At 44.2% G+C, this 26,341-nt stretch overlaps 1 protein-coding gene across 1 annotated transcript in view; it reads right to left on the bottom strand.

Annotated features, from left to right (window-relative positions):
- The window catches only part of DTNB (dystrobrevin beta), a 292,486-nt gene that overhangs the window by 173,045 nt on the left and 93,100 nt on the right, over nt 1–26,341 (bottom strand). Inside the window, exons 6-7 of the mRNA XM_029913228.1 lie at nt 19,213–19,318; nt 1,298–1,464 (exon numbers count right to left, since the gene is read on the bottom strand). Coding sequence (XP_029769088.1) covers nt 1,298–1,464; nt 19,213–19,318 — 273 coding nt within the window. The remainder of the gene's footprint in view (nt 1–1,297; nt 1,465–19,212; nt 19,319–26,341) is intronic.

The following is a 26,341-nucleotide window of genomic DNA, read 5'->3' as shown; positions in this document are numbered from 1 at the left end:
TGCCTCCCTTGCTCTCTGGCTGCACTTGCAGTAAGAATGACTCATGGAATGATGGTCAAGAATGTATTCTTCCCAAAGACATACTAACACTGAGGGCAACCATTATTGATGGATATGGCAGTGTAACATGAAAAATGGGTGCATAGGTCTTAACACTTGGTGACTGGCTTTCTGTCATAATTCTAGAACTCTTGTATGGTGGGAGGAGGCTACTAAAAATTCACTAACTACAATACATTTTTAATAGGCCACTGAGAAAAAGAGAACTTAATTAACTATTCTAATGCTAATTAATAACATTAAATAACTAAGCTAAGTTAACCGCACAGTGCACAAGAGAAGCAGACACTACCAATATTTCAGTCTTGCAGCTACAGGCAGTAACAAGGAACTGAGGGGTGACAAGAGCCATTTAGGTGGCAGGTAGGGCTGTCAATCGATTTAAAAAAATTAATCGTGATTAATCGCACTGTTAAAGAATAATGGAATACCATTTAAATATTTTTGATGTTTTCTACATTTGTAATCTTAGTTAACTGTTTAGAGACTGATGCCAAGCTTATGGCACCGGCCACCCTGCTCCAAGCAGGTCACAACTTGTGGACTAAGACAGGGGGTGGCTGCAACATTAGGCTTGGTGTTATCAGGGTTGCTACAGAATCATCCCACCTGTGACATCCTGTTTTCCAGACCTTGAATTACTAGCTATGACTTGGGATGTGCTCATCATCTAGTTGTCTGGTGTACCATTAATCTAAACTTTACTGCCCATGTATCTTAGATTATCAGATTCTTGGGTTAAGGATCGGTCTGCCACAATATATACAGTCCAGCTTCATGCACAATGAAAACAAACATTTATTTATTTTGAAGAGATATTATTGTTCAAGAACACCACTTTGCCAAAAAGAGCACCTTGTGTGCATAGTGTTTTCTTGCTTTGTGATGACATCAAAATTACGGTGGGTTATTAGGCTGGTAAAAAGAGGGATGTAGGAAGGTATGGTGTTGGGGAAAAGAAGAAGACAACAAGTGCTTTGTTTTATATGTCTCAGATTGCAAGGCACTTGAGAGCAGGAACTGTATCGTCAGCACTGAGCAAAATGATAATGTCAAATAATTAAATAAAATTACGTACAACTCACAGAAAAGTATAATGTGCCTATTTATAAGCTCCTATTTAAAAACCTTTAAGATTTAACCTGTGATTCTAAGCCTATTACAAAAACATCTTTAGCTTTCAAAAGAAATTTGCATAGAGATGATCAGTGCATTAATACAAACAAAGCTGAATTACCCAAGAGGAATGCTCCTTCATCTGATGTTGGTTGCTATGAGGGCCATTTGCATGGCCACGCCAAAAACAGTTTTGACAGAGCTGGTAGTTGTGGCACTGCTGGCATCGGTACCGGAAACCCATCATGCTCTCACACCGACAATATGAACATTCCACAGGATGGAAGACTTCAGGGGGGAAAAGCAATAAGAGAATCTTAAAAAGTGTTATTTTACTATTATCTGAAAAACCACACACAGTAAATCTGAGTCCCCAATAAGGATGAAGTTCCTAAACATCAATATAATTTGCTAACAATTTCATACTTATAAAAATTATTTACATTAAACAAGTTAAAATAATGTATTTCTATTAAATGTGTCCCTATTCAGATACCGTCTGATCTTGACATCTGTATGCAAGTTCGACAACCTAAAGTATACACAGTATACAAAGGATTTTCAAACCTAAAAAATGGGAGCCTACCAAAGAATGTGGTGAAAGTCCCACTGCTTGGGACTTTAAAACTAAATTGGCTAAAATACTTAAAGTACTGAAAGGAACAATCCTGCAATAGCAGGGAGATGGACTGGATGACAGTCTTTTCCCTCTCCATTATATGAGTCAATCCCATTTGCACAGTGTTAAAATACAGCCAGTACCCAGATATAAAGTTGAGTTCTGAGTTTATTTTTGAGCACCCAAAAATATACTAGGGGCCTTGACAACAAAGAAATTGTCCCTGTACCAAAGAGTTTACAATCTAAATTAGACATGACAAATAGTGAGGGTCATAAACAGACCAAAAAAGGTGGGGAGAAGGAGATGGGGAAAATGACGAACGAACAAACAAAAAAGAGCATATAATTATTCTGCAAGGCACATATTCCTCCTAGTGGTTCTGTTGACTTAAGTTTTTCCTTTCTGGTTTTATTCGTTTCTTTAGTTTACCTTTTCCTCCCCTTCATTCTTCATATAAGAGATGACAGAAGTGAGTTTTTAGGAGAGATGGAATGAGGTATAAATGAGGTCAAGGAGGTAACTTGAAAATGGAATAAATTTGGAAAGGGGCAGCATGGCGATGGAAATGGAAGAAGGGTACAAAGGAAACATCAAAGCTATCAACAATATTGGAGTGGAGAGAATGCGGTAATGCATAACGAAAACATGGTCACTGATGCAGACTTGGGCCAGAAGCATAGGGTCTTGAATCCAAGGATAGGGAATTTCAAGATGATATGCTGGGCAACAAGGAAACCAGTGAAAAGATCTTTTGGAGTGAAAATGAAGTCAAAACCAAAAGGTGAGGGGAAATGATTTTGGTGACAGCATTTTGAATGGACAGCAGGGAGCAAGGTAAGTATCTACAAGATTGGAGAGGAGGAGGTTACAATAGTCAATATCAGCTATTATTAGAGCATGGACAAGCAATTCGGTCATCAGATTCAGAACATAAGAACAGCCATAGTGGGTCAGACCAAAGGTCCATCTAGCCCAGTATCCTATCTTCTGCCAGTGGCCAATGCCAGGTGCCCCAAAGGGAATGAACAAGACAGGGAATCATCAAGTGATCCATCCCCTGTCGCCTATTCCCAGCTCCTGGCAAACAGATACTAGGGACACCATCCCTGCCCATCCTGGCTAATAGCCATTGATGGACCTATCCTCCATGAATTTATCTAGTGTTTTTTTTGAACCCTGTTATAGGCTTGGCCTTCAGAACATCCTCTGGAAAGGAGTTCCACAGGTTGACTGTGCGTTGTGTGAACAAAATACTTCCTTTTGTTTGTTTTAAATCTGTTGCCTATTCATTTCATTTGGTGATCCCCGGTTCTTGTGTTATACGAAGGAGTAAATAACACGTCCTTATATACTTTCTCCATACCAGTCATGATTTTATAGACTTCTACCATATCTCCCGTTAGTCATCTCTTTTCCAAACTGAAAAGTCCCAGTTGTATTAATCTCTCCTCATACAGCAGCGGTTCCATACCCCTAATAATTTTTGTTGCCCTTTTCTGAACCTTTTCCAATTCCAATACATCTTTTTTGAGATGGGGTGACCACATCTGCATCCAGTATTCAAGATGTGGGCATACCATGGATTTATATAGAGGCAATATGATATTTTCTGTCTTAGAATGGAAAGAAAATGGTGGACATTTTTGCAACATTGTTATGAAAAGTGACAAGATTGAGTCACAGCCTGGGTATAGGAGAAATAAGGTAGAATTGAAAATGATCCCCAGGTTACAGGCCTAGGGGGATGGAGGGGTGCTATCAACCATAATGGCAGTGGGAAAGAGTTTGTGAGGAAAGATTATGAGCTCAGTTTTAGCTATGTCAAATTTCAGATGACAGTGATCCATACAGGGTGAGATATCTGAGAGAGTGAGATATGCAAGACTGACCCGCAGGAGACTAGTCTGGATGGAGAAGTATATAAAAATTGTCATTTTAGAAGTGATAGTTAAACTTATGCAAATGGAGAAGAGAGGATACCCAGGGATAAAATGTAGAGTGAGAAGAGTAGGGGGACAAAAACAATTTTTCTAGGAAGAGGAGGAGAAAGACACCAAATGACACACTAAAAAAAGAAAAGCCAGTGGTAGGAGAATGAAAAGAGGACAGTCACAGAAAATAAGAAAGGATATCAAGGAGGAGGAGATGTCTGCAGAAAGGTCAAACAGGGTGAGGATTAAGCACTGAAACTTAGTTAAGAAGAGAATGTTCAAGATTTTGGTGTGAGAACATTTTCTGGGGGACATCAGCATGTGGATGAAAGGCAGAAGGTTGAAACTATAGCTCAGATGGCAGTGATGTTGAGAGAGAGAGAAGTGCTTTGAAGAACTTGCTGCTACAGTAACAATGACTGTCATTCACATTTCTATTCTCAGATTGTCCTCCTAGACTTGACACCAACAACTGTGGTTGTAAAAAGGACGATATATGGCAGGTGTGGCCAAACTTATTGACCCTCCGAGCCGCATACGACAATCTTCAGAAGTTCAAGAGCCAGGGCATGTCTGCCGGGGCTCAGGGCTTCAGCCCCGCAGTGGGGTGTTGGGGCTAAGGGCTTGTGCCCTGTGGGGAGGAGGGTCTCAGGGCTTCAGCCTTGCAGAAGGTGCCTATCTGGGCTCGGAGTTTCAGCCCCACTCCTGCTGAAACCCGGAGCCCCAGCAGGTGCGCCCAGTGGGGTTGAAGCCTGAGACCCACCGCCCTGCTGGGAAGAAGCCCCTAGCCCCACCACACCACCGCAGGGCAGAAGCCCTGAGCTCCCCCCCACCCCAGTCTGGTAGGCAGAGAATGGGAGAGTTTGAGGGGCTCCGCAAGCCACACTTCAACTGTAAAAGAGCCGCAGTTTGACCACCCCCGATATATGGCTATGAAACTTCATTCTATCCTGAAAGACTTGGGCTGGCCACACTAATCTACACATTCATGATCTATAGATTTGATTATTTTAAAATAATATACTTAGGGAATGAAATTGCTGGCCCCAAAAGTCTTCAGTTAATTAAAAATGTAGCTACTAACCTAATTAGCACCACATGCCACCAAAAGCCAATCAACCCTAGTGCTTCATTCCTTACAAAGTTTCATCTTAAACACTAAGTGAAGTTCAAAGCTTTGATTGTTAGTTTTCTTCATGCAAACAGCCTAGACTACAAGAGACACAGCCTCACTCTTCACACCTGCTTTCCACTGGAACAATGGAGTTGTCATGAATGAGATTAGTGAGCCCTAAAAACAAAGCTTTCTTTGTAGCTAGCCCAGGAATGAGGAATTCCTGGAACACATCAGAATGATCACAAAAACTCACTGCTATCAGAATGGCATGTAACACACCCTCCAAACTAGCTTCCACAATTGACCAGGTACACACACAAGCGTTCCCTCCCCACCTAGGGGAAAGAAACTGACATCTTAGGTTTTTTCTTTTTAAATCCTTGGAAGGCTCATCCTTGGACTAACTCTCCTGAGAGCTGGCTGGAGAAAATCTCAGAAAGATAGGTCTGAATCTGAATTTCAGTGAAAGTTGCTGCACATTTCCCAAGACAATGAATACGTCTTTCTAAGCTCTGCAAATGAGGCATTTTGCTCCACTCATCTTGTAGGGTTTATCCACCATCTCCCCAAACAGATGATGGCCTTTGGAGGGCAAGTGGGAAAAAACAGTTACATACCTTCTTGTAACTGCTTTTCTTTGAGATATGTTGCATATGTCCATTATACTGTAGATGTGTGCACACCTTGTGCACTGGTGCTGGAGTCGGCAGCCCCACCCATGGCCAAGATCTTCGTGAGCCAACTAAGGATATAAAGAGCAGAGTCACCCCACCCCTTCTTCAGTTCCTTTGCACTGGAACCCAATGATAGACTCTGACACATCAGGGAAGGATGGTGGGTCACGTAATTGATATATGAAACACATCGCGAAGAACAACCGTTACAGGATGGTAAGTAACCATTTTTTCCTCAAGTGCTTGCATTATGATATAGAGAATGCCCAAGCTGTTAACACAGGAGGAGGGGCTCAGAGCCTTATAGAAAGAGGGACTATAGGACTGCCTTGCCTAGATCTGCATCTTCCCTCAAGTTGCAGAGTGCATATTGTCTAGTGAAAGTATGAACTGAAGACCGTGTTGCTGCTCTACATATGTGTGCCAGAAATGCTGTTGAGATTGAATATGCTCTGAGCAAGTTTGCTATGAGTCTATAAGGAGATATTACTCCTTTAGCAGCATAAGCCATTACGATGAAGAGCCTGTGTTGTGACTGGATGATGCTTCACTCATTCTGCATATGACAAGAACAGCTAGGAAGAAACCTGCAAGGGCTTTATCCTATCCAAGTAAAAAGCCAACATGTGCCAAACACTGAGGGTGTGGAGTTTTCTCTCATACCAGTTCACATGCAACTTTGGAAAGAAAACTAGCAGACAGATTGGGTTAGGTGGCAGTCAGAGACCACCGTGGAGAGGAACTTCCAAGGAGCCTAAGCTAGACTTTGTCTTTGTGAAGAACATGTAAGGTGGATCAGTGACCAATGCACTCGGTTCACCAACCCTCTTGGCAGAGGTGATGGCCACTTAAAATACTACCTTCACTAATAAGTATAGAAAGGAGCACAGTGCCAAAGACTCTGAAAGAGGGTCCATAAGCACAGATAACTCCAAATTCAGATCCCACAAAAGTGTTGGGTCTCAGACTGCTGGAAATAATCTGTTTAGAGCTTTCACGAATCTGGTCATGATGGAGTGAGTAAAAATAGTCCTGCCACTTATATGAGGATGAAAAGCTAAAGTGGTCTCCAGATGCACCTTAACAGAGCTGAGCATCAGACCCAACTTCTTAAGGTACCAAAGATAGTCCAGGATTGTCTGAATGCTGGTTTGAGTTGGGGACACATTTTCGGAAGCTGTCCAGATGGAGAAATGCTTTTATTTGCTCAAGTAAGTAGCTCTAGTGGAATGTTTTCTATTGTTAAGGAGAACATACTGACCAATTCATTTCCTCTGTACTCAGCTACCAATGAACGATGCTGTGAAGCTCAGCCCTTGAGGATTTGGAGGCAGCACTCGTCCATGACTGTGCATTAGGAGGACCTTTGTCACTGGCAACACTAAGAGTTCCTGAGTGGACAACTTGCAGAGGTCTGAATACCACATCTGCCTTGATGAGACTGGAGCGATAAGAACCAAATCTGCCGTGTTTCTTTCTTGAGCTTGATAATGACCCTGGGAATCAGGGACACGGGTGGGAGTGCATAAAGGAGGTCCTTGTCCCATGGACAAAGGAAAGTGTCTGATAGGGATCAGGTGGCTGTGACCTGCCCTGGAACAAAACCGGGCACACTTCCTGTTCTGCTTTAGCAAAGCTTTTGATACGGTCTCTCACAGTATTCTTGAAAGCAAGTTAAAAAAGTATGGGCTGGATGAATGGACTATAAGGTGGGTAGAAAGCTGGCTAGATTGTCGGGCTCAACGGGTAGAAATCAACTGCTCGATGTCTAGTTGGCAGCCAGTATCAAGCGGACTGCCCCAGGGGTCGGTCCTGGGGCTGGTTTTGTTCAACATCTTTATTAATGATCTGGATGATGGGATTAATTGCACCCTCAGCAAGTTCACAGATGACACTAAACTGGGAGGACAGGTAGATACAATGTAGGGTAGGGATACGGTCCAGAGTGACCTAGACAAATTGGAGGATTGGGCCAAAAGAAATCTGATGAGGTTCAACAAGGACAAGTGCAGAGTTCTGCACTTACAACGGAAGAATCCCATGCATCACTACAGGCTGGGGACCGACTGGCTAAAGAGCAGTTCTGCAGAAAAGGACCTGGGGATTACAGTGGACGAGAAGCTGGATATGAGTCAGCAGTGTGCCCTTGTTGCCAAGAAGGCCAACGGCATATTGGGCTGCATTAGTAGGAGCATTGCCAGCAGATCGAGGGAAGTGATTATTCCCCTCTATTCAGCACTGGTGAGGCCACACTTGGAGTACTGCGTGCAGTTTTGGTCCCCCCACTACAGAAGGGATGTGAACAAATTGGAGAGAGTCCAACGGAATGCAATGAAGCTGGTTAGGGGGCTGGGGCACAAGACTTACGAGGAGAGGCTAAGGGATCTGGGGTTATTTAGTCTGCAGAAGAGAAGAGTGAGGGGGGATTTGATAGCAGCCTTCAACTACCAGAAGAGGGGATCCAAAGAGGATGGAGCTAGGCTGCTCTCAGTGGTGGCAGATGACAGAACGAGAAGCAATTGTCTCAAGTTGCAGTGGGGGAGGTCTAGGTTGGATATCAGGAAACACTATTTCACTAGGAGGTTGGTGAAGCACTGGAATGGGTTACCTAGGGAGGTGGTGGAATCTCCATTCATAGAGGTTTTTAAAGCCCAGCTTGACAAAGCCTTGGCTGGGATGATTTAGTTGTTGTTGGTCCTGCTTTGAGCAGCGGGTTGGACTAGATGACCTCTTGAGGTCTCTTCCAACCCTAATATTCTATGATATCCTATGAAAATTCATTCCATGAGAGGATCCATCTATCTATGTGAAGACTAGGGGCAGTCTTTTGGTCCTAGACTGGTGAAGTTGATACTCTTTGGACCTGCTAAACAGGACATCATGCAGGTTTCATGAACTGTCCATTTCCTGCTCCTCTTAGGAAGGGTAGCAACTACCATTTTCATCAGGAACTTTCTTCTGATTTGGTGAGAGAGGTAAGGCCTAGTTTTCCACAAAACGAGGCTATGGTGACAGGGCTGCAATATTTGATTGGAAAACTACCTGAGCAGTTCACAAGAGTAGAGGAGTGACCAGTTAACAAATAATTGGGAATACATTCTTCCCTCTCGACTTTTCCCTGGATTAAATATCACTACTAAAGTAATCTTCTTTGCAAAGGAACAGGTCAGATATATTTTATTGTCTGACTCATCTTTTAAAGATAAATCCAAAGAAACAAGTTAGTCAGATAATTTGCTGAAGTTCATATACAACTAATTTGTTAGGTGCCTACAATATAGGCACAGATAAAGACATGATCCCTGTTCCAAGGAGTTTACAATCTATTAAAATCTTTCTAAAAATATAAATACCTAGCTAGGGTGACAGGACAGTCAAGTGTAAAAAGGAGAAAAATAACTTTTCACACTACTAGGGTATGTTTTCCTACATTTCTTCCTCTTTTACAGAGGGAAGGAGGGAAGTAGAATGTAGGAATTTCTTCCACTTGGATTTACGATGGCTTCTTCTTCAGTCAAAACTCTATTTTCTTCCATGGACCTTATTTCTACAGAAATCTAACAAAATGGATTAGAAGGCCCACTGAATGGAATACTATTGGTATTATATTGCACATCTTCTCAAAAACTGAAGCATGTCTCTCAATAATTATGTCCTAGGTTTCTTTAGAATAGCATTACTGATTAAAGAAAACTTGATCTGATGACTTGTGAGAGAAGAGAGTTTCTCTTACCTGTAAGTGGTATTTCTCCAATGGAATAAACTCAATCCCCAACTTAATGTGTTTTTGTTTATCTCACACAAGAACAACCACAGGCAACCAAGGAAATTACAATTTTTTTGGGTGCCAATCCAGGTGTCCTCAAGCTTCTCTCAAGTACCCCAGCTGTATCTGCCATATTACTTAACTAGAATCTTACAAACTACAAAGAAGATAAGCATCTGATTGGAAGGAAAAATTAGCCAACGAAGGTGCTCCACTCTGACAAGGTGCAATTAAAAAGAAACTTTTTATAGTGCTGGCAATCAACGAATGGTTCCAGAACTAGGAAAAAAAACACTAACTAGAAACTCACAAACACTATCCAAGAATGAAAAGTTACAGAGTTAAAATAATAGACGCAAAGAATGAGAATCAATCAAACAAAAAACCACAAAAGACGGGTCATTGTGGATTGAGCTCGTTTCATCTGAGAAACACCATTTACAGGTTAGAAAAAATGTCTATTCCTTGAGTGAATAAGCTCAGTCCACAATTTAATGGCATCTTTATAACAATCTTATAACCACAACAAAGGGAGAGGTATAGGATTACTTTTCAAGCATTGCAATTAGAACTACTCTAGTGAAGAATGCTTTGGGGGAGGTATGTACATAAATGTAAGTACAAACACCATGCTTATAGCGTCACACATCTATTCTAAAGAAATATTTCTCAAACTGTGAGCTAACAGCACCTCTAAGCAATTCCATGCCCACAGTGAGCAGGGTTTACCCTAGGCAAAGAGAAGTTACTTACCAACAACTGTTCTTCAAAAGTCAGTCACATATGTGAACTCACACGTGTAGGATATGCTGCCCCTTGGTGATAAGCCACAGAACCCTCTTCAAAGCCAAGCCCAAGGAGGAGGGTGTGCAGACACCCTCTTGTGATGTTGACTTTCAAGACTATGAGGGAGTACACATACTGTCAAGAGTAAGGCCCTGTGGCTGCGCCTGCTCAGTACTCCTGACATCCTAATGAGCCAGATACACTGCCTGACGGAACGCCCTGCCTGACTGGCTGAGAAAGCTAGCAGGCCAGTTCTTAAGCTCAGCAGCAGCAGTGGCTCACTGGCTGCTCAATGCACATGTCCACAGACTCTCTGCCTCTCTGTGCTTCTTTCTCACCAAGCCCTGCTCCTGCTCTGCTCCCCTACAGCTCCTGCCCTGCACCCAGTCTTGTTTCCATCCTGCCCCCGCCTTGTTCCTGCCTCAGAACCAGCCCTGGTCCTGCCTTCCCTAACTCCGGGTAATCCAGTTCCAAGCTTTGGCTCTGATTCCTGACTGTGACTCTGTTGCGACCCTTGGCATTGACATTTAGACTCTGACTCTAGTTATGACCTTTAGCTCTGCTTCCTGGTACTGGCCCTGTCGTGACCCCTGGCTCTGGCATTCAGACTCCATCCGCTGGGCCTGACTCCCGCTCCAACCATTAGGCCTGACCGCCTATGACCCAGCCTCCTGACATATACCTCCCACCACTACCCACAAATGCATCAGTTTCTTCTCCTGAACTGCAGAGTGCTGATCATACAAAAAAAAAGGAGGACAGGAAGCGTGAATACATGAAGGCAATTCTTAAATAACAAGTTACTAGTGACTAACCTCTCTCTTTTTCAAGGGACTCTTTATATTCCACTTGGCTAAAACTAGTGATCAGTACTGCCCGGGTGGAAGGTGGATGAGGAGTTTATAACAACGTATGGATGGTAGCACTACCCTGACAAACAGAGCATTGGAGCATGATGCTAAGTCTAAAGAACAGCAATTGGAGAAAGTATGCACTAAATTTTAAGTTGCTGCTCTGCTGATTTCCAGTATTAGGAATTGCCTAAGACATGCCACAGAAGCTGAATGGCTCTATTCAAATGGGTCCTTAACCCTGTAGGCCCTGGTAACTTAGCTATGTTGTAACAGAGTTCTACACAAGCCTTAACCCACTTAGATATCTCTGTGTTGACTGGTTCTCTTTAGCAGCTTTCCCTATATGCTACAAATAGCCTATTAATCTTTTAAATGGGCTTTGTATTCTTGGCATCCAAAGTGTGGAGATGTATTTCCCATGGGTGAGAACAATGACTGGCAAACAACTAAAGGAGAGAAATATACTGGCGAAGGTGCATTAAGCTAGAATGAGGTCTATGCACCACTTAATTTTTGTTCACTACAGTGTAGGAAGGAATGGCCATTAGAGCTTGGAGCTCACTGACTCTTCTTGCTGATGTGATTATAGCCAACAAGAATGGTGTTTTAGGGAAGTGTTCCTGAGAGATACAAACGGAGTCCGCTTCAACTTGGTTTACACCAAATCTAGATCCCAGGAAGGAGGTGGTTTTCTTACTCCGGGAAAAGCATCAGTAAGTCTTTTTAGGAATCTGGCTATTGTTGGATGGGAAAATACCATTTTGTCCTGCACAAGGTGGCAGTGGGGTGAGATAGCAGCCAGGTGTATATTAATGCTGTTAGTGAGAGTCCTTGCGACTTAACATTAAACAGTCCAATACAGCATGAATTCCTGTGTGTGTCAAGGTAAGATTCTTGCTACTGGACCACATGGAGTACTCCTTTCTAGGCAGTCATTTCCCATTTTGTATGTGCGCAACTGATTGTTCCTTCCTAAGTGGAGTACTTTGCATTTGTCCTTATTGAATTTCATCCTATTTACTTCAGACCATTTCGTCTGTTTGTTCAGATCATTTTAAATTTTAATCCTATCCTTCAAAGCACTTTCAACCCCTCCCAGCTTGGTATCATCTGCAAACATTAAAAGTGTACTCTCTATGCCATTACCTAAATAACTGATGAAGATATTGAACAGGACCGATTTCTGCGGAACCCCACTTGATATGCTCTTCCAGCTTGTGACCCACTGATAACTACTCTCTGGGAACAGTTTTCCAAGTTATGCACCCACCTTATAGCAATTCCCTCTAGGCTAAATTTCCCTAGTTGGTTTATGAGAAGGTCACACAAGACAGTGTCAAAAGCCTTACTAAAGTCAAGATATACCACATCTACCGTTTCCCCCTATCCACAAGGTTTGTTACCCTGTTGGTTTGACATGATTTGTTCTTGACAAATCCATGCTGACTGTTACTTATCTTCTAGGTGTTTGCAATTTGATTACTTGATTTACTCCATTATCATTTCAGACACTGAAGTTCCACTGACTAGTCTGTAATTCCTCAGATTGGCCTTATTCCTTATTGTTGGTCCTGCACTGTCCTGCTCAGGGAAATTTGCCTGCACATTCATCTCCTCCTCATGATGTAGCCCTATGTGGTTGATCCTGTGTTTGATTCACCAATGCCAAAGAGTTTTCTTGCTTCAACTAATGTAGGGATCACACCCATTCCTGTTTTATGTAACACAGGGCCATGGTATTGTCTGTTGAGACCTGTACTACTTAGCACTAAAGAGATGGAAGAAAGGCCTTGAGGGCATAGCAAAATGCCCTGAATTCCAGATGGCTGATGGCTCTGCTGTTTCCAATTTGTCAAATTTAAACTTCCTATTCTTGCCTTTAAAGCTCTGCGCAATTCCATTGTGATCTACACCTCAAACCCAAATTCTTATCCTCGTTGCTCAATCATCTATGCTACCCTCTGCCCCTTTCATTTTCTCCCATCTTTGTGTTTTCTTAAATGAAATACCCAAAGCTTCAAATATTCACCCTAACTCAGCAAATCAGCCCTAAACCCTCCTAAAATCTCACTTCTTCCATGAGACCTACAAACACTACAGCATGTCAATTAAAAAAAAAAAAAAATCCAAGCTCCACAATTAGCTAATACCTTCCTTCTGGATGTCCCAGTGCATCTTGTGTTATGGGGCTGTCTTTTAGACTGCATGCTCCCCAGGCCCTTACTATTTTTCTATAAAATACCAAGCACAAGTTGCTTAAAGAATAATAAAAGAATAAAGTTCTATTAGTATTCATACACACATACACTTATACTTTGTATCAGTTAAGGTCTCTGAACACAACATATCATATCTAATAACTTCAAAAGCCAGTTAAGCCATCTAAAAGTACCTCTCTTCCACTACACCAAGAAGCACGCACCTAACCAACAGTAAAGCACCTTACCCCAGAAAATGCACCACAACCTCAATTCCATCCAAGGAATGCAAGCCTTCCAGCATTCCTTTGCCCCAGTTTCTCAATCACCACAAACCAACCAGACTTCTCCTCTTTAGCCCTTCCGTGCAGTTCTGGGAAACCACACACTCAAACTTGTGATTCACTTCTAACATAGAATCACTCGGCTGGAAGGAAGCTTGAGATGTCATCTAGTCCAGCCCTCTGTGCTGAGGCAGGACCATATACACCTAGCCATTCCTGACAGGAGGTTGGCTAACCTGTTGTTAAAAACCTCCAATTAGGGAGATTTCACAACCTCCCTTGGAAGCCTATTCCAGCGTTCAGCTATCCATAAGGTCTACTGAACCCCACCAGCTAACACCAGCTAGGCAGGTGGCAAGCTGAGACTACCACTACTTTTATTATGTATTAACAAACAAACAAAAAATACTGTATACTTACAAACTGCACATACGCCTGCATAGATGGATTCTCCTATTGCGTCAACAAATGACTGTTCAGCTAGAATTTATTTAAATTCTGGGTTTATTTGTTTTTATGGCTTCTCACATGGGAAGTGAGTGCAATTCTGGATTTACAAATGCAGTTGCATGTCTTGCACATGTAATCATTTTTGAGGAGGGGGAGGGAGGCTTCAGGTGTTGGCCTTAAGACATGCTCTAGAACTAGGTAAGTTCATGGAGGATAGGTCCATCAATGGCTATTAGCCAGGATGGGCAGGGATGGTGTCCCTAGCCTCTGTTTGCCAGAAACTGGGAATGGGCAACAGGGGATGGATCACTTGATTATCCACTGTCCTGTTCATTCCCTTTGGGGGACCTGGCACTGGCCACTGTCGGAAGGCAGGATACTGGGCTAGATGGACCTTTGGTCTGACCTAGTATGGCTGTTCTAATTGCTTATGCTCTCTGCTCCTCCAAAGACCTCACAAACCACTCCTCAGAAGTACACTTGGCCTCATGGCACAGACCTCTTCATCTGGGTCTGTCCAGTGCAATGAGTTCCCAGGTTTTAATATCTATCTTGCATGCTTTGAGATTGGCCTTGCATGCTTTGTATCTGAGGAAGGGTCGACGCTTAGGGCAGATTCCTGTGCTCAACTGGAGGTAGAACACCCTTTTCAGTATACAGGAAAACCTCCATGCAGATCACGTGTCCGACCCAGCGAAGTTGAGCCCTTATGAGCATACTCTCAATGCCAGGGATTTGGCACCTCTCAAGGACTTCAGTGTCGGGGATCCTGTTCTGCCACTTGATGTTGCAGATGGATCTTATGCAGCAAAGGTGGAAGCTCTCCAGCTGTTCGATGTGGCATTAGTACAGCATCCATGTCTCGCAGCCATATGGGAGTGAGGTAAGTATAACAGTGCATAGATTTTTATCTTGGTCCTGAGGCAGACTCCATGCTCCCTCCAGAGCCTGTGAGTGAGCCTGCTAAATGCCAGGCTGGCCTGTGCCATGCACTGAATGATCTCGTCATACAACATCGCATTGCTGGAAAGTATGCTACCCAGTTAGCAGAATTTCCTGACCGAGTTGAGGGGTGTGTTGTCAATTGTGATGATGGGATCGTGGGATCAATGATACTGGTGGTATGGTGCCGTCTGGTTATGAAACTGAAGCATGTTGAGGCATAGGCAGAACCATCCACGATAAGCTGAATGTCCTTAAGCCTGTGTGCCATGAGGGCACAGTCATCAGCAAACAGGAGCTCTCTTAATAGCTGTTCAGTTACCTTGGTGCAAGCCCGGAGTTTTAGATCGAATAGACCCCCATCCAATCTGGATGTGTACACCTCTGTCAAAGTCCTGGAATGCGAACAAGAACATGGCTGAAAAGACCACAGCACAGAGGACTGCAGCCATTACGCATCTTTGTTCGGTGCTGCTGGTGACAGGGAAGGCTTCTGATGAGTCACCACGGACCATCACCCTGGCCATCATGTCATCGTGAAATGAGCAGATGACCACAATCATCTTCTCTGGGCAACCAAATTTATGAAGAAGTTTCCGTAGGCTCTTATGATTCACCATGTTGAAGGCTTTGATCAGGTCAACCACCACCATGTACAGGTCCTTGTTCTGTTCACAAACCTTCTCTTGTATTTGTCAGGCTGCAAAAATCATGTCCATGATGCCACAGCCAGCACAAAAGCCACACTGTGACTCTGGACACAATGCGTCCATTGGGTGAGAGACAAACCTGTTGAAAACAACCCATGCAAGGAGCTTCCCTACTATAGAAAGCAGTGAGATTCCCTGATAGTTGTCACAGCTAGATATGCTTCTCTTCCTTTTAGTATAGATGGACTATAAAAGCATCCTTGTACTCCTGGGGCATATAGTCTTGAAAAGGCTGATGTGTTTCCTGACCAGGTGGGCACCTCCACATTTGTACACTTCAGGTGGAATGCCGATGTGGTCTTGAAACTTGCCCATGGATAGTTGCTTGATGGCCTTAGTAACCTTGCCTAAAGAAGGGTCCACAGACAGCTCCTCCAGAACAACACACTGTGGGAGTGAGTCAATGGCTTCGTCAGACATAGTAGATTGACAGTTCAGGAGACTAGTAAAGCGCTCTGCCCAGTGATAGAGAAAATTGCTTTTGTCTGTGAACATCCAGTTACCATCTGCTGTGAGGACAGGGGCTGTACCCACTGGATTTTGGGTCATACACAACATGGAGACGTTCGTAGAAGGCCTTCACGTCATGTTTGTTAACCGCTTCCTGCAGCGCTGCAGCCTTTTGCTCCCATCGGTGATTCATTAGCCTTAATCGGGTTTGAAGTGCATGTCTGGCCTGATGGTACCTGGTCTCCTTCATTTCTGATTTCTTGTCCAAGATGTAGGACTGGAGTGTGATGTGCATTGTCTCCAGTAGCCAGTCTATCTCAGGATCATTCTCATCGAACCAGTTGTGGTGTTTCCACCTTACAAAGCCAAGAACCTTGGATGCCACATTATATGTGACATCTCTGAGCTTCTGCCAGGTTGCCTCAATATCTGTGGAGTTCTCTGGGACCTCAGCTAATGCAGTCTCCAGTATCTGTTTCAACTTGGATTGTTTGCTAGGGTCTTTCATGGCAGCCACACTGATCTTTTTCACTGGTCTGAGGCATCTTCTGGGATGCTTTGGTGAGAAGTGTAGCAACATGATGCTTCTCACAAGTCAGTAGTCTGACCAGCATTCAGCATCTCTCAAAGAGCAGGTGATATACACATCTTTAATGTCTTTAGACTGTACAATTACATAGTCCAGCATGTGCCACTGTTTTGACCTAGGATGCATCCATGTTGTCTTATATTTATTGGCCTGTTGGAAGACAGTGTTGGTAATAGTGAGATTGAACTTGGTACACTTGGGGAGAAGCAGTTGGCCATTGGAGTTTGACCTTCCAAAGCTGCGATGACCTAGCACCTTCTTCCATGTATCTGAGTCAGCTCCAACAGGAGCACTAAACTCTCCAAGGACAATAAGTTTGTCCTGATGTGGCACCCCTCTGATGATCTTGCTAAGATCTTCTTAAAACACCTCCTTGATCTCGGTGTACGAGTCATTGTCAGTGCACAGTCACTCATAATGGTGGCGTACTGGTTTCTATGTGGAGCGCTATAAGTCAGTCATTGACTCTCTTGGGGAGCGAGTCAAGCTTGCGAGCAATGTTGGACCATATGGCGAACCCTACCTCTGACTGTCTTGGAGGGCAGTGATGTCTATGTTATACCTCTTCAGTGTTTTGGCAACAAGGGCTGTCCTACGTTCCAGTCTTTGCTCATTGTCAAGAAGAGTTCTGACATTCCATGAACCAAATTGTCAGTCTGAATCTGTGTTTTATTTTGACCACTGAGTTGAATGACCAGCCAGGAGTAGTAGCCTGACAGGTACAGAAAGGGCAGGCTGTGTTTAGGATTCATTTTCAGTTCCCTTTCCCCAGATTGGGGAGAGGAGCGCTGTGCCTAAAAAAGGCCAGCTCTATCACCTAAGGTGGATAAGAACTCTATCTACCCTGATCTATGGAGAATGACCATCACCCTAAGGCCACCTGTGTGAAGAGTTGTAAATAAGGACTGCCAGCAGCATCCTCTGCCTGTCCCTGTCACCACTGGACTTTGGTAAGTTTATTGGGTTAAATTAGAATGAGTTGAATGAATTGGGTGTGCACACATCTATAGTCTGTATAAAATATCCTTGTAATACTATTGCCCTGTCATCACTCACTACTCCACCATTTATTTCACCCACTTGTTACATCTTGTCTTAGTAAAAGATTACCAGTTTTTTGGGGCAAGGACTGCTTCTGTATAGTGTCTAGAACAATTGGGCCCTGACCTGGTTGGGGCCTCTAGGTGCTACATGCACCTTGAGGTGCTGCTACAACAGGTGAATGACATATCTCATGGTCACTTATTCCATTAAATGTGGGTGCACGTGTATTTATTACATACACACACATACATATTGTGGAGAAGTCCGTGGTTTGATGAATAGAGAAAGGCACAAAGTTGGGAGAGGGAGAAGCAAACAAATAGGGTATTGAGGCTGGCACTCTTGGTAAAGCAGAGTGGATGGGGCAATGAGAAATAAGAGAAGATTGAGACATAGGCAAGGGCAGAGTCTGCAGGGTCTTGAATGACACACAAAAAGTTTGAATTTGATATAGTGAACAAGGCACATCCACTGGAAACATTCAGAGAAGGGGATGATGTGGTCCATTTGACAGGCATGGAAGATAATTTTAGCTGCAGGATTTTGGACAGACTGGAGTATGACAGATATGGGTTTCAGGAAGACTTAAGTGGAAGACAATTTAGTAATCAAGGCAAAAGGCTATCGGGGTGGGGACAAGCAGTCTAGCTGCTGAGACAGGAAAGGTGGTAGGGTTTTTAATATGTTGAGGAAAAATTGGGAAGATTTGATCATATCTAGGAAGTGACAAGAAAAGATGAGGGAGAAATTGATTACCCAAGATTCTGGCCAAAAAAAAGGGGGGGGTTGGGTTAAGTCCTTGGTGAACCACTGGGTCCACAGACGTTGACTGTCTCAAAAGTGGAAATTGTGATTTCTGAGACTGGAGGATGTTATGTCAACACATTCTGTGAGGCATATCTAGCATGCCAGTCAAAGACCAGGTTGCACGCAATGCCTTACCACAAGAAGTATATCTGTTGTCCTTTTAGCCTTCTCCAGTTTTTCAAACCCTAATCACTTCTCAGAGAAATACCTTCTTGTGTAGGCGTAACTGGGAACTTGTAGCTAAGGAAAGCACTGGACGTGGACAGAGAGAGCTCAGCCCTCATGTTGTTCATGGTGGGAGGCAGAAAGTGATTGGTGCACTCATGAGACACTCAGCAAGGACACCTGAACTGGCACCCAAAAATCTTCCACATCATCAATTGATAATACTTGTTAAAGTGCAATGCAAGTGAAAATCCTTTAAAAGTTGTCGACGGAGCTTGTTCATTTGCAGAAATTGTTTTTTCTGAAGGTTATATTTTTATTTTAAATCCTGTGTTGTTAATGATATTAATATTCAAATTAAAAAGAAAAATTAAAATAATAGGATTGTTCTAGATTATTGCTTAATTTTCTGTGTAGTTATAAGGTCTTGTTTTCAGAAGTGATGCGCAATTATAATTCACACTGAAGTCAGTGGGATCTGGGGGTGTTTAGCTTCTCTGAGAATTAGTCCCTGAATGCTCTGGGACTAACACCATACAGTGGGAACAATCAGAGAAAGCAAACACTAAGATCCAATGTCTGGAAAAGATCACCATATATACACTTTTCTGAACAGAAATTTCAGACATAATAAATATTTAACTTACCATTTTCTACATGTGCAAGTCTGTGCATGAGAGGTAGCCACACAAGGCACTGAGGGGGTGGATCAACCATCAATGTGTCTAAAAACATATTTAGCGTTATCTTTTTCTGTAAAAGAAACAAAAACATGGCTCACTTTCAAAAGAGAACTTAATTCTTGGTAATTACCTCCGTCCTATGGTTTCTTTAGTATTAATTTACTGAATACCAACAGTGTATTACATATTGTAAAGGACAGATACATTCAGTCTACCTCCCTAAGGACTTTTCAATCTTAATTAGACAGTACATCACAAACAAGATAGTATATACTACATTCATAAATAATCAATAAATACATAATACGTAGGTAAATTCAAAGGGGGTGAGTATGTACTCAGTACTTTGCGAGTTACAGCTGAAAGAGTTTGCAAAGAAGTGCTTTAAAAGGGGGATTCAAATGCAAAGAGGGAAGATTGTTTAGTGAACTAAGGGAGGAAGTTCCAAGCACATGGTACAATACTGAAAAAAATACAAAGACAAGGAAAGGAGGACTCAAAAGGAGTATTTAGGCATTAGCCATATGGCAAACAAGGGAAAGAGAAGAAATGAGAACAGAAACAGGTACAGAATTGTACTAAAATTTGAAAAAGTGGGCAAGGAAACTGATTTTAAATTAAGAGATTTAGGAAAGGAAGTGAGTGAAATTAATTTTCAAGCAGAGAACAGTCTCTCCGGACCTAGACCCATGCTTTTCATGATCTCAGACAAACTGGCAAGGAAAGAAGGAAGAATGATTGATATAAAATTGATAAAAATGCATACCAATGAGATTTGTCAGGAAGAAAAGCTAAGGAAACTATGGCTACAAGGAAAAAGTATTTAACTAGATAACTTCTTAAATAGTCTTCCTCCACTTTCAGAGGAGGAAACAAGACCTGTGCAAGGCCAGCCACACCCTCGACTTTTCAGGAAGCCAAATCCCTTGCTCTGGCACGTGATCTGTGGGATAAAAACCACTGTTCAGACAGCCTGTCTCGTCTTGCCTCCCTATTCATTGGTGGTACATCAAAGGGCCACCATGACAGGGATTAAAGAAGATGGTGGCAGCTCTGCTTACAGCAATGGAGCAAAAAAGGCCAAAGCCTTGTTTTCTAGGAGGAGGAAAATTGTCCACAATTCTCCCGAGCAGCACCCACCCCATGACTGAAGCACTCTTTTGGAGAAGCATGCTATATCCAATTCACCTATATCTTTTTGGAGTTGGGGGAGGAAGATGTATGTGTTTGCCATCTCTTCCTGATGAGTACAAAATCATAGACATAAAGGGCTGGAAGAGACATTGAGAGGCCATCTATTCCAGCCCCCTATGCTAAGGCAGGATGAAGTATGCCTACATCATCCCCGACAGGCGTTTTTCCACCTGTTCTTAGGCTACGTCCTCACTACGGGGGGGGGGGGTCGATTTAAGATACGCAAATTCGATGTATCGGAGCCGACTTACCCCGCTGTGAGGACGGCGGCAAATCTACCTCCGCGGCTCCCCCGTCGACGGCGCTTACTCCTACCTCCGCTGGTGGAGTAGAAGCGTCGATTCAGGGATCGATTGTCGCGTCCCGATGAGACGCGATAATTCGATCCCCGAGAGAGCGATTTCTACCCGCCGATTCAGGGATTCCACAACCTCCCTTGGAAGCCTTTTCCAGTACTTAACAACTCTTATAGTTAGAAAGTTTTTCCTTAATATCTAACCTAAACCTCCCTTGCTGCAGATTAAGCCCATTACTTCTTGTAACCACCTTCACTGGATATGAGGACAATTGATCACCATCCTTTTTGCAACACCTATTAACATACCTGAAGACTTATCAGGTCCTTAACTCAGTTTTCTCTTCTCAAGACAATATACTCATTTTTTTTAGCCTTTCCTCACAGGTAAGTATTCTAAATCTTTTATCATTTTTGTTGGTCACCTCTGGACTCGCTCCAATTTGTCCACATCTTTCTTAAAGAGTGGCACACAGAACTGGACACAGTATTCCAGCTAAGATATCGCCAGTGCCGAGGAGAGTGGGACAATTACCTCTCCTGTCTTACATAAGACACTCCTGTTAATGCCCCCAAGAACATTAGCCTTTTTCACAACTGCATCACATTGTTGACTCCTATTCAATTCATGATCCATTATAACCCCCAAATCCTTTTCAATAGTATTACTACCTCATCAATTATTCTACATTTTGTAGTTGTGCATTTGATTTTTCCTTCCTAAGTATAGTACTTTGCATGCCTCTTTATTGAATTTCATCTTGTTGATTTCAGACCAATTCTCCAATTTGTCAAGATTGTTTTGAGTTCTAATCCTGTCCTTCAAAGTGCATGCATCCCACCTCAGTTTGGTGTCATCCACAAATTTCACAAGCATATTCTCCAGTCCATTATCTGACTCATTAATGAAAATATTGAATAGTACCTGACCCGGGACAGAACCCTGCAGGACCCCACTAGATATATCCTGTCAGGTTGACAGTAAACCATTGATAACTGTTCTTTGATTGTGGCCTTTCAATCAGTCTCAGGGAGCTAGAGGGTAGTCACAATTACCTGTACCGATCACCATTAATGCACAACTTTAGGAGTGCTTGATCCTGCTCCTTTCAGTTGCTATAGGATGCCCTATGCGTAATCATCTTACCCTGCAGCTGAATAACTTCTCTTCAACAGCCAGGCTGCCTGCTGCTGCCGTGAGGGAATCCCAAGAGAACTCATTCTCAGTCATCACAGCAGGAACAGTCACATTCTTCTTAGGAGAGAAGGTGTGCCTGGAGACCCCTAATCTCCCCCGAAAAGTGTTCCACAATGATTTGTCTGGTGTCTATGGGCCTTCTTTTGTTGGGCAGGAGGTAACACTGCCTGTGGCAAAACTAGTATTTCAGATGTGGTAATGGTTCTCTCCTGACTAGTGGTTTACTGTTTCAGAGCAAAAACAACGAGGAGTCCAGTGGCACCTTAAAGACCAACAGATTTATTTGGGCATAAGCTTTCGTGGGTAAAAAACCCACCTCTTCAGTTATAGAGCAAAAACCCAAATATTACCTTATAACATGGGACACAGATATTAAAAGTGAGATTAATGCATGCAGCAACTTATAAGCATTTCATAAAGTATAAACACTAAACATACTCTTATAAATCTAATACCTATTTTAACAATACTAACACACAGGTGAGTCAGACTTGTTTCCAGTTATGTATTGGTCAGTGTGCATTTGAGGCCTAGGGGCCTTGCATGAGCTAGCACCTGGTCTGCCAGCATCATAAGGAGTTCACATCTATTACCTCTGGTTTGATCACTTACCATACATAATGTGTGAGTGTGTGTGTAGAACTATTACAGCCACAAAGAACCATCATACCAACAATGCTGAATGACACTTGGAGAAAACAGAGGTCTTGATGAAGGGCAGAGATAGCCTTGAAGGACCTTCTGGGGCCGAAACGTTGACTGTCGGATCCTCCGACTCCTCCACCTCTCCTGCAGACCCATGTTGCGCGCCACCCTGCGAGGAAGGTCCTGGTGGGCGCGGCTGTCTATGGGGGGCAGTCCAGAGACAGAGGTGCCCGCAACAGCCTCGTCTGGGGAGGACGACGAGGAGGCTAATGAGGGAACAGGGTCCTCCTGTCCCTCCTGCTCGTCAGAAACCTCCCGTCCTGTCTTGCTGGCTGGACCAGGTAGAACAAAGTCCTGCTCAGGAACCAGAGTTGGAGTTAGTTCCGTGGGGGGGGGGGCGGGGCCTTTAGACTGGGCACCCTGCGCCTGGTGGTATGCCCAAAGGGTTCAAAATGGCCACTGCTTCGGTCCCTGCCACTGCACAGGCCACGGCCTGGCCCCCACCTCAGAGTGTCCACAGCCTGACCAGTGCTGGCCCCACTCTGAGTATCTAGATCCTGTCTCTGAGTCCAAAGACCGGGATCGGGACCGCAAAGGCCAGGGCAGTGCCAAGCAGAGCTGATCCTGCTAGCAGCGCCACTATGGTGTCGACACGTTGGAGAGCTGTGCAACAAGGCTAGAGAGTGGTGCCGTGATCTGGAGCTGTGCGGGGTCACTGAGCAGCGCCAGGACCGGTGCCGGGAGCGGGACCTGCTGCGCGATGGGGATCGACGCACGGATCAGCATTGCGACCAGGAGCACTGGCACAACCTGGAGCAGTGCCACGAGTCTGACCGGTGCCGCAATTGCAAGCGGCGCCGGGATTCCGAGTGGTGCCAGGATTCTATCAGTGGTGCTGAGGGCCAGACCATCACCAGTTTACCTCAAGACGGTGCCACTCAATGCGGTACAATTGTCCGGGGTGGATGGCAGTTCCACTTCCTCGATGACCTGGTCTGGGAAGTCCAATGGCACTGGACTCGACCGTCCCCCTTGCGGGGCCGAAGTCAACTGTGCTGTCTCCGCAGACTTTGGTGCTGGGTGCTCCTCATGAGGACGCGCCCCACTGGCTGGCTCCAGAGGGGTGGACCTCTGGGATGGAGAGCTGCTCCTCCCTTGCTTCCAGTGCTGCTTCTGCACCGGGGAGTGGGAGCGGTGCCGGGTCGATCCTGCTGGTTTCGGCACCGGGGAGCAGCGGTGCCGCAGGTCTCTGCCAGTGTCCTTCCGCGATGCTGCTTCCACCACTGTCGCCGGGGCGCTATGCACCGATGAACTTGCCGCACCGGTGGAGGCTGAGGTCTAAGTGCTGCCTCCATAAGGAGCTGCTTGAAGTGAAAGTCTCGCTCCTTTTTGGTTCTGGGGCAAAACCCCTTACAAATCCTGCACTGATTGGCTTGGTGAGCCTCTCCCAGACACTTCAGACAAGTGTCGCGGGGATCGCCCGTTGCCATGGGCTTGCTGCAGGACTTGCAGGGCTTGAACCCCTGGGATTTGGGCATGTAAGCCCTCCCAAGGAAACGTGATCGGGACAGAAGGTAACCCCCTCCGCCCAACTGCTAACTACTAATACTAACTAACAACTAAAAACTAATACTTATAGAGAACAAACGAAGCTAGGGAAACGTGGTAGAACTAGCTGAGCAAGACGCCACAGTTCCAACGACCGTCACTGGCGGTAAGAAGGAACTGAGGAGGCAGCAGATCGGCAGGGTCATATATTGAGCGCCATGAAGGCGCCACTCCAGGGGGCTCCACAGCTAACCCAACGAGCGCTGCTAGGCATGAGGCGCGTGCACACCTAATTGGAATCGATATGACCAATCACCCGAAGAAGAACAAGAAATTTACATTTCATCACAAAGATGGTTCAAACCTCACGTTCACAAGAGACTGTTTGTCACCATGACTCATCAAAGGTGTTTCTAGCACAGTAAATTGAATTACAAAGAGGGGAGGAAAAACATTTGACCTCACTCTCCTCACACTTTTTAGGCTCTATGCCCCTTTCCAAATAATGTAATCTACCGCATACCCCCATCTGAGATAGGGTCTTAATATACCTATGAAAACACGAAAAAAAAGGTCTGTGAGGGCTAACATGATGCGTTGTCCGCCATTACAGGATTTTTCTCGCATACCCCCTGATGAGAGCTTGCGTACCCCCCTAGGGATACGTGTACCCCAGTTTGAAAACCACTGAGTGAGGCATTTACCTGAGTGTTATCTTTTTATTTCCTTGGTAACCAATTCTGACTTTATGCCTCATTACTTGTAGTCACTTAAAATTTATCTTTCTGTAGTTAATAAACTTGTTTTATTGTTTTACTTAATCAGTGTGTTTGGATTAAAATGTCTGGGAGATTCCATTTTGGATAACAAAGATGGTGCATATCATTTTCCACTAATGAAATGACAGGCTTTATACGAGCTTGTTTTGTCCAGTAGTGTGCTGGGCAGTACAAGATGCACATTTCTTGGGGGGAAGTCTGGGTCTAGAGAATCTGCTGCCGTTCTTCTGCAGTGTAATTTATAAGTGGCTAGCTAGTAGCACTCAATACTGTGTAGCTGGGAGCAAGTTGCATGTTGGAGGCTGTATGTTAACTGGCCAGGAGTGGCTGTTCATCAGTAAAGCAGTGTAAAAGGCATCCCAGAAAGGAGAAATGAAGAGAGACAGCTATTCAGCAGTTCACATTGTCACAATAACACGATCCAATGGCTGGAAGTTGAAGCGAGACAAATAAGGCACAAATTTGTAATGGCGAGTCTAATTGACCATTGGAACAGTTAACCAAGGAGAGGAGACTGTGGAACTGATGCCACAGTAATGTCTTTCTGGGTTAGGAATTGCTGTGGTGCCGGTGATAGTGGTGCCGAATGTGGTATTATGATAGACAGATGTCCGTTTGACTTGTGCATCGACCTCATCAGTGCCAGAGGTGGCTGCATGATCGGTGTTGTCTCGGTTACCGGTGCCGTTGTGGTAGGTGCCATGGAGGAGACATGGCTGGATCTATGTCTCGACTCCTTGGCTTTTGGCTCCGTGGCACAGCTAATGCCAGAGGTGCCGGGAGAATCGGACTCTCGGGGCTGTCGGCACCGATGGTAGAGATTTGCAGGGGACCACTTCTTTTTGTGCAACTCCCTCTGTGGAGAATTCGAGGCTCTCTTCCTCTTCTCAAGAGAGGATGGAGCAGTGCTCTTTGCTGGTTCAGACCGTGTGGGTGACCACTTGGTGGAGGACTTTTGGTCATCCTTGTCAGATCCTGGCTGGAGTGACTTCTCCATAAAGATCATCTTAAGGAGGAAATCCCAGTCATGATGGGTTCTTGCCTTCAAATTGTTGCAGTGAGTGCACTTAGATGGTATGTGTGCTTCACAAAGGCAACTTATGCACAGAGAATGTCTGTCGGACCTTGGTATCACCTCGCGGCAGGAGCCGCATCTCTTAAAACCAGGAGAGCCTGGCATGAATATTGAAAGTTCATGTACCTGCAGGAGACAAAACTAAAATATTTTTTTTTAAAACTACTAACAACTATCTAATTAACTATACTAAACTGGAGGAGAATATATCTAACAAGTATTTCTATCTATTTAAGTATAGGAAGAGGAGATGTCACACTGTTCTGAGCTATGTCTTCAGCTGAGGATGGTTGAGAAGGAACTGAGGAGTTCGGGCCATGAGCGCGCTGACCGAGACTCCAATGACCACGAGACAGCTG

Source organism: Terrapene carolina, unplaced genomic scaffold, assembly GCF_002925995.2.
Source record: "Terrapene carolina triunguis isolate 2854851 unplaced genomic scaffold, T_m_triunguis-2.0 Scaffold523, whole genome shotgun sequence".
Taxonomy (NCBI): Eukaryota; Metazoa; Chordata; order Testudines; family Emydidae; genus Terrapene; species Terrapene triunguis.
Note: the sequence above shows the minus strand (reverse complement) of the source record. Positions and strands in the feature narration are given on the sequence as shown.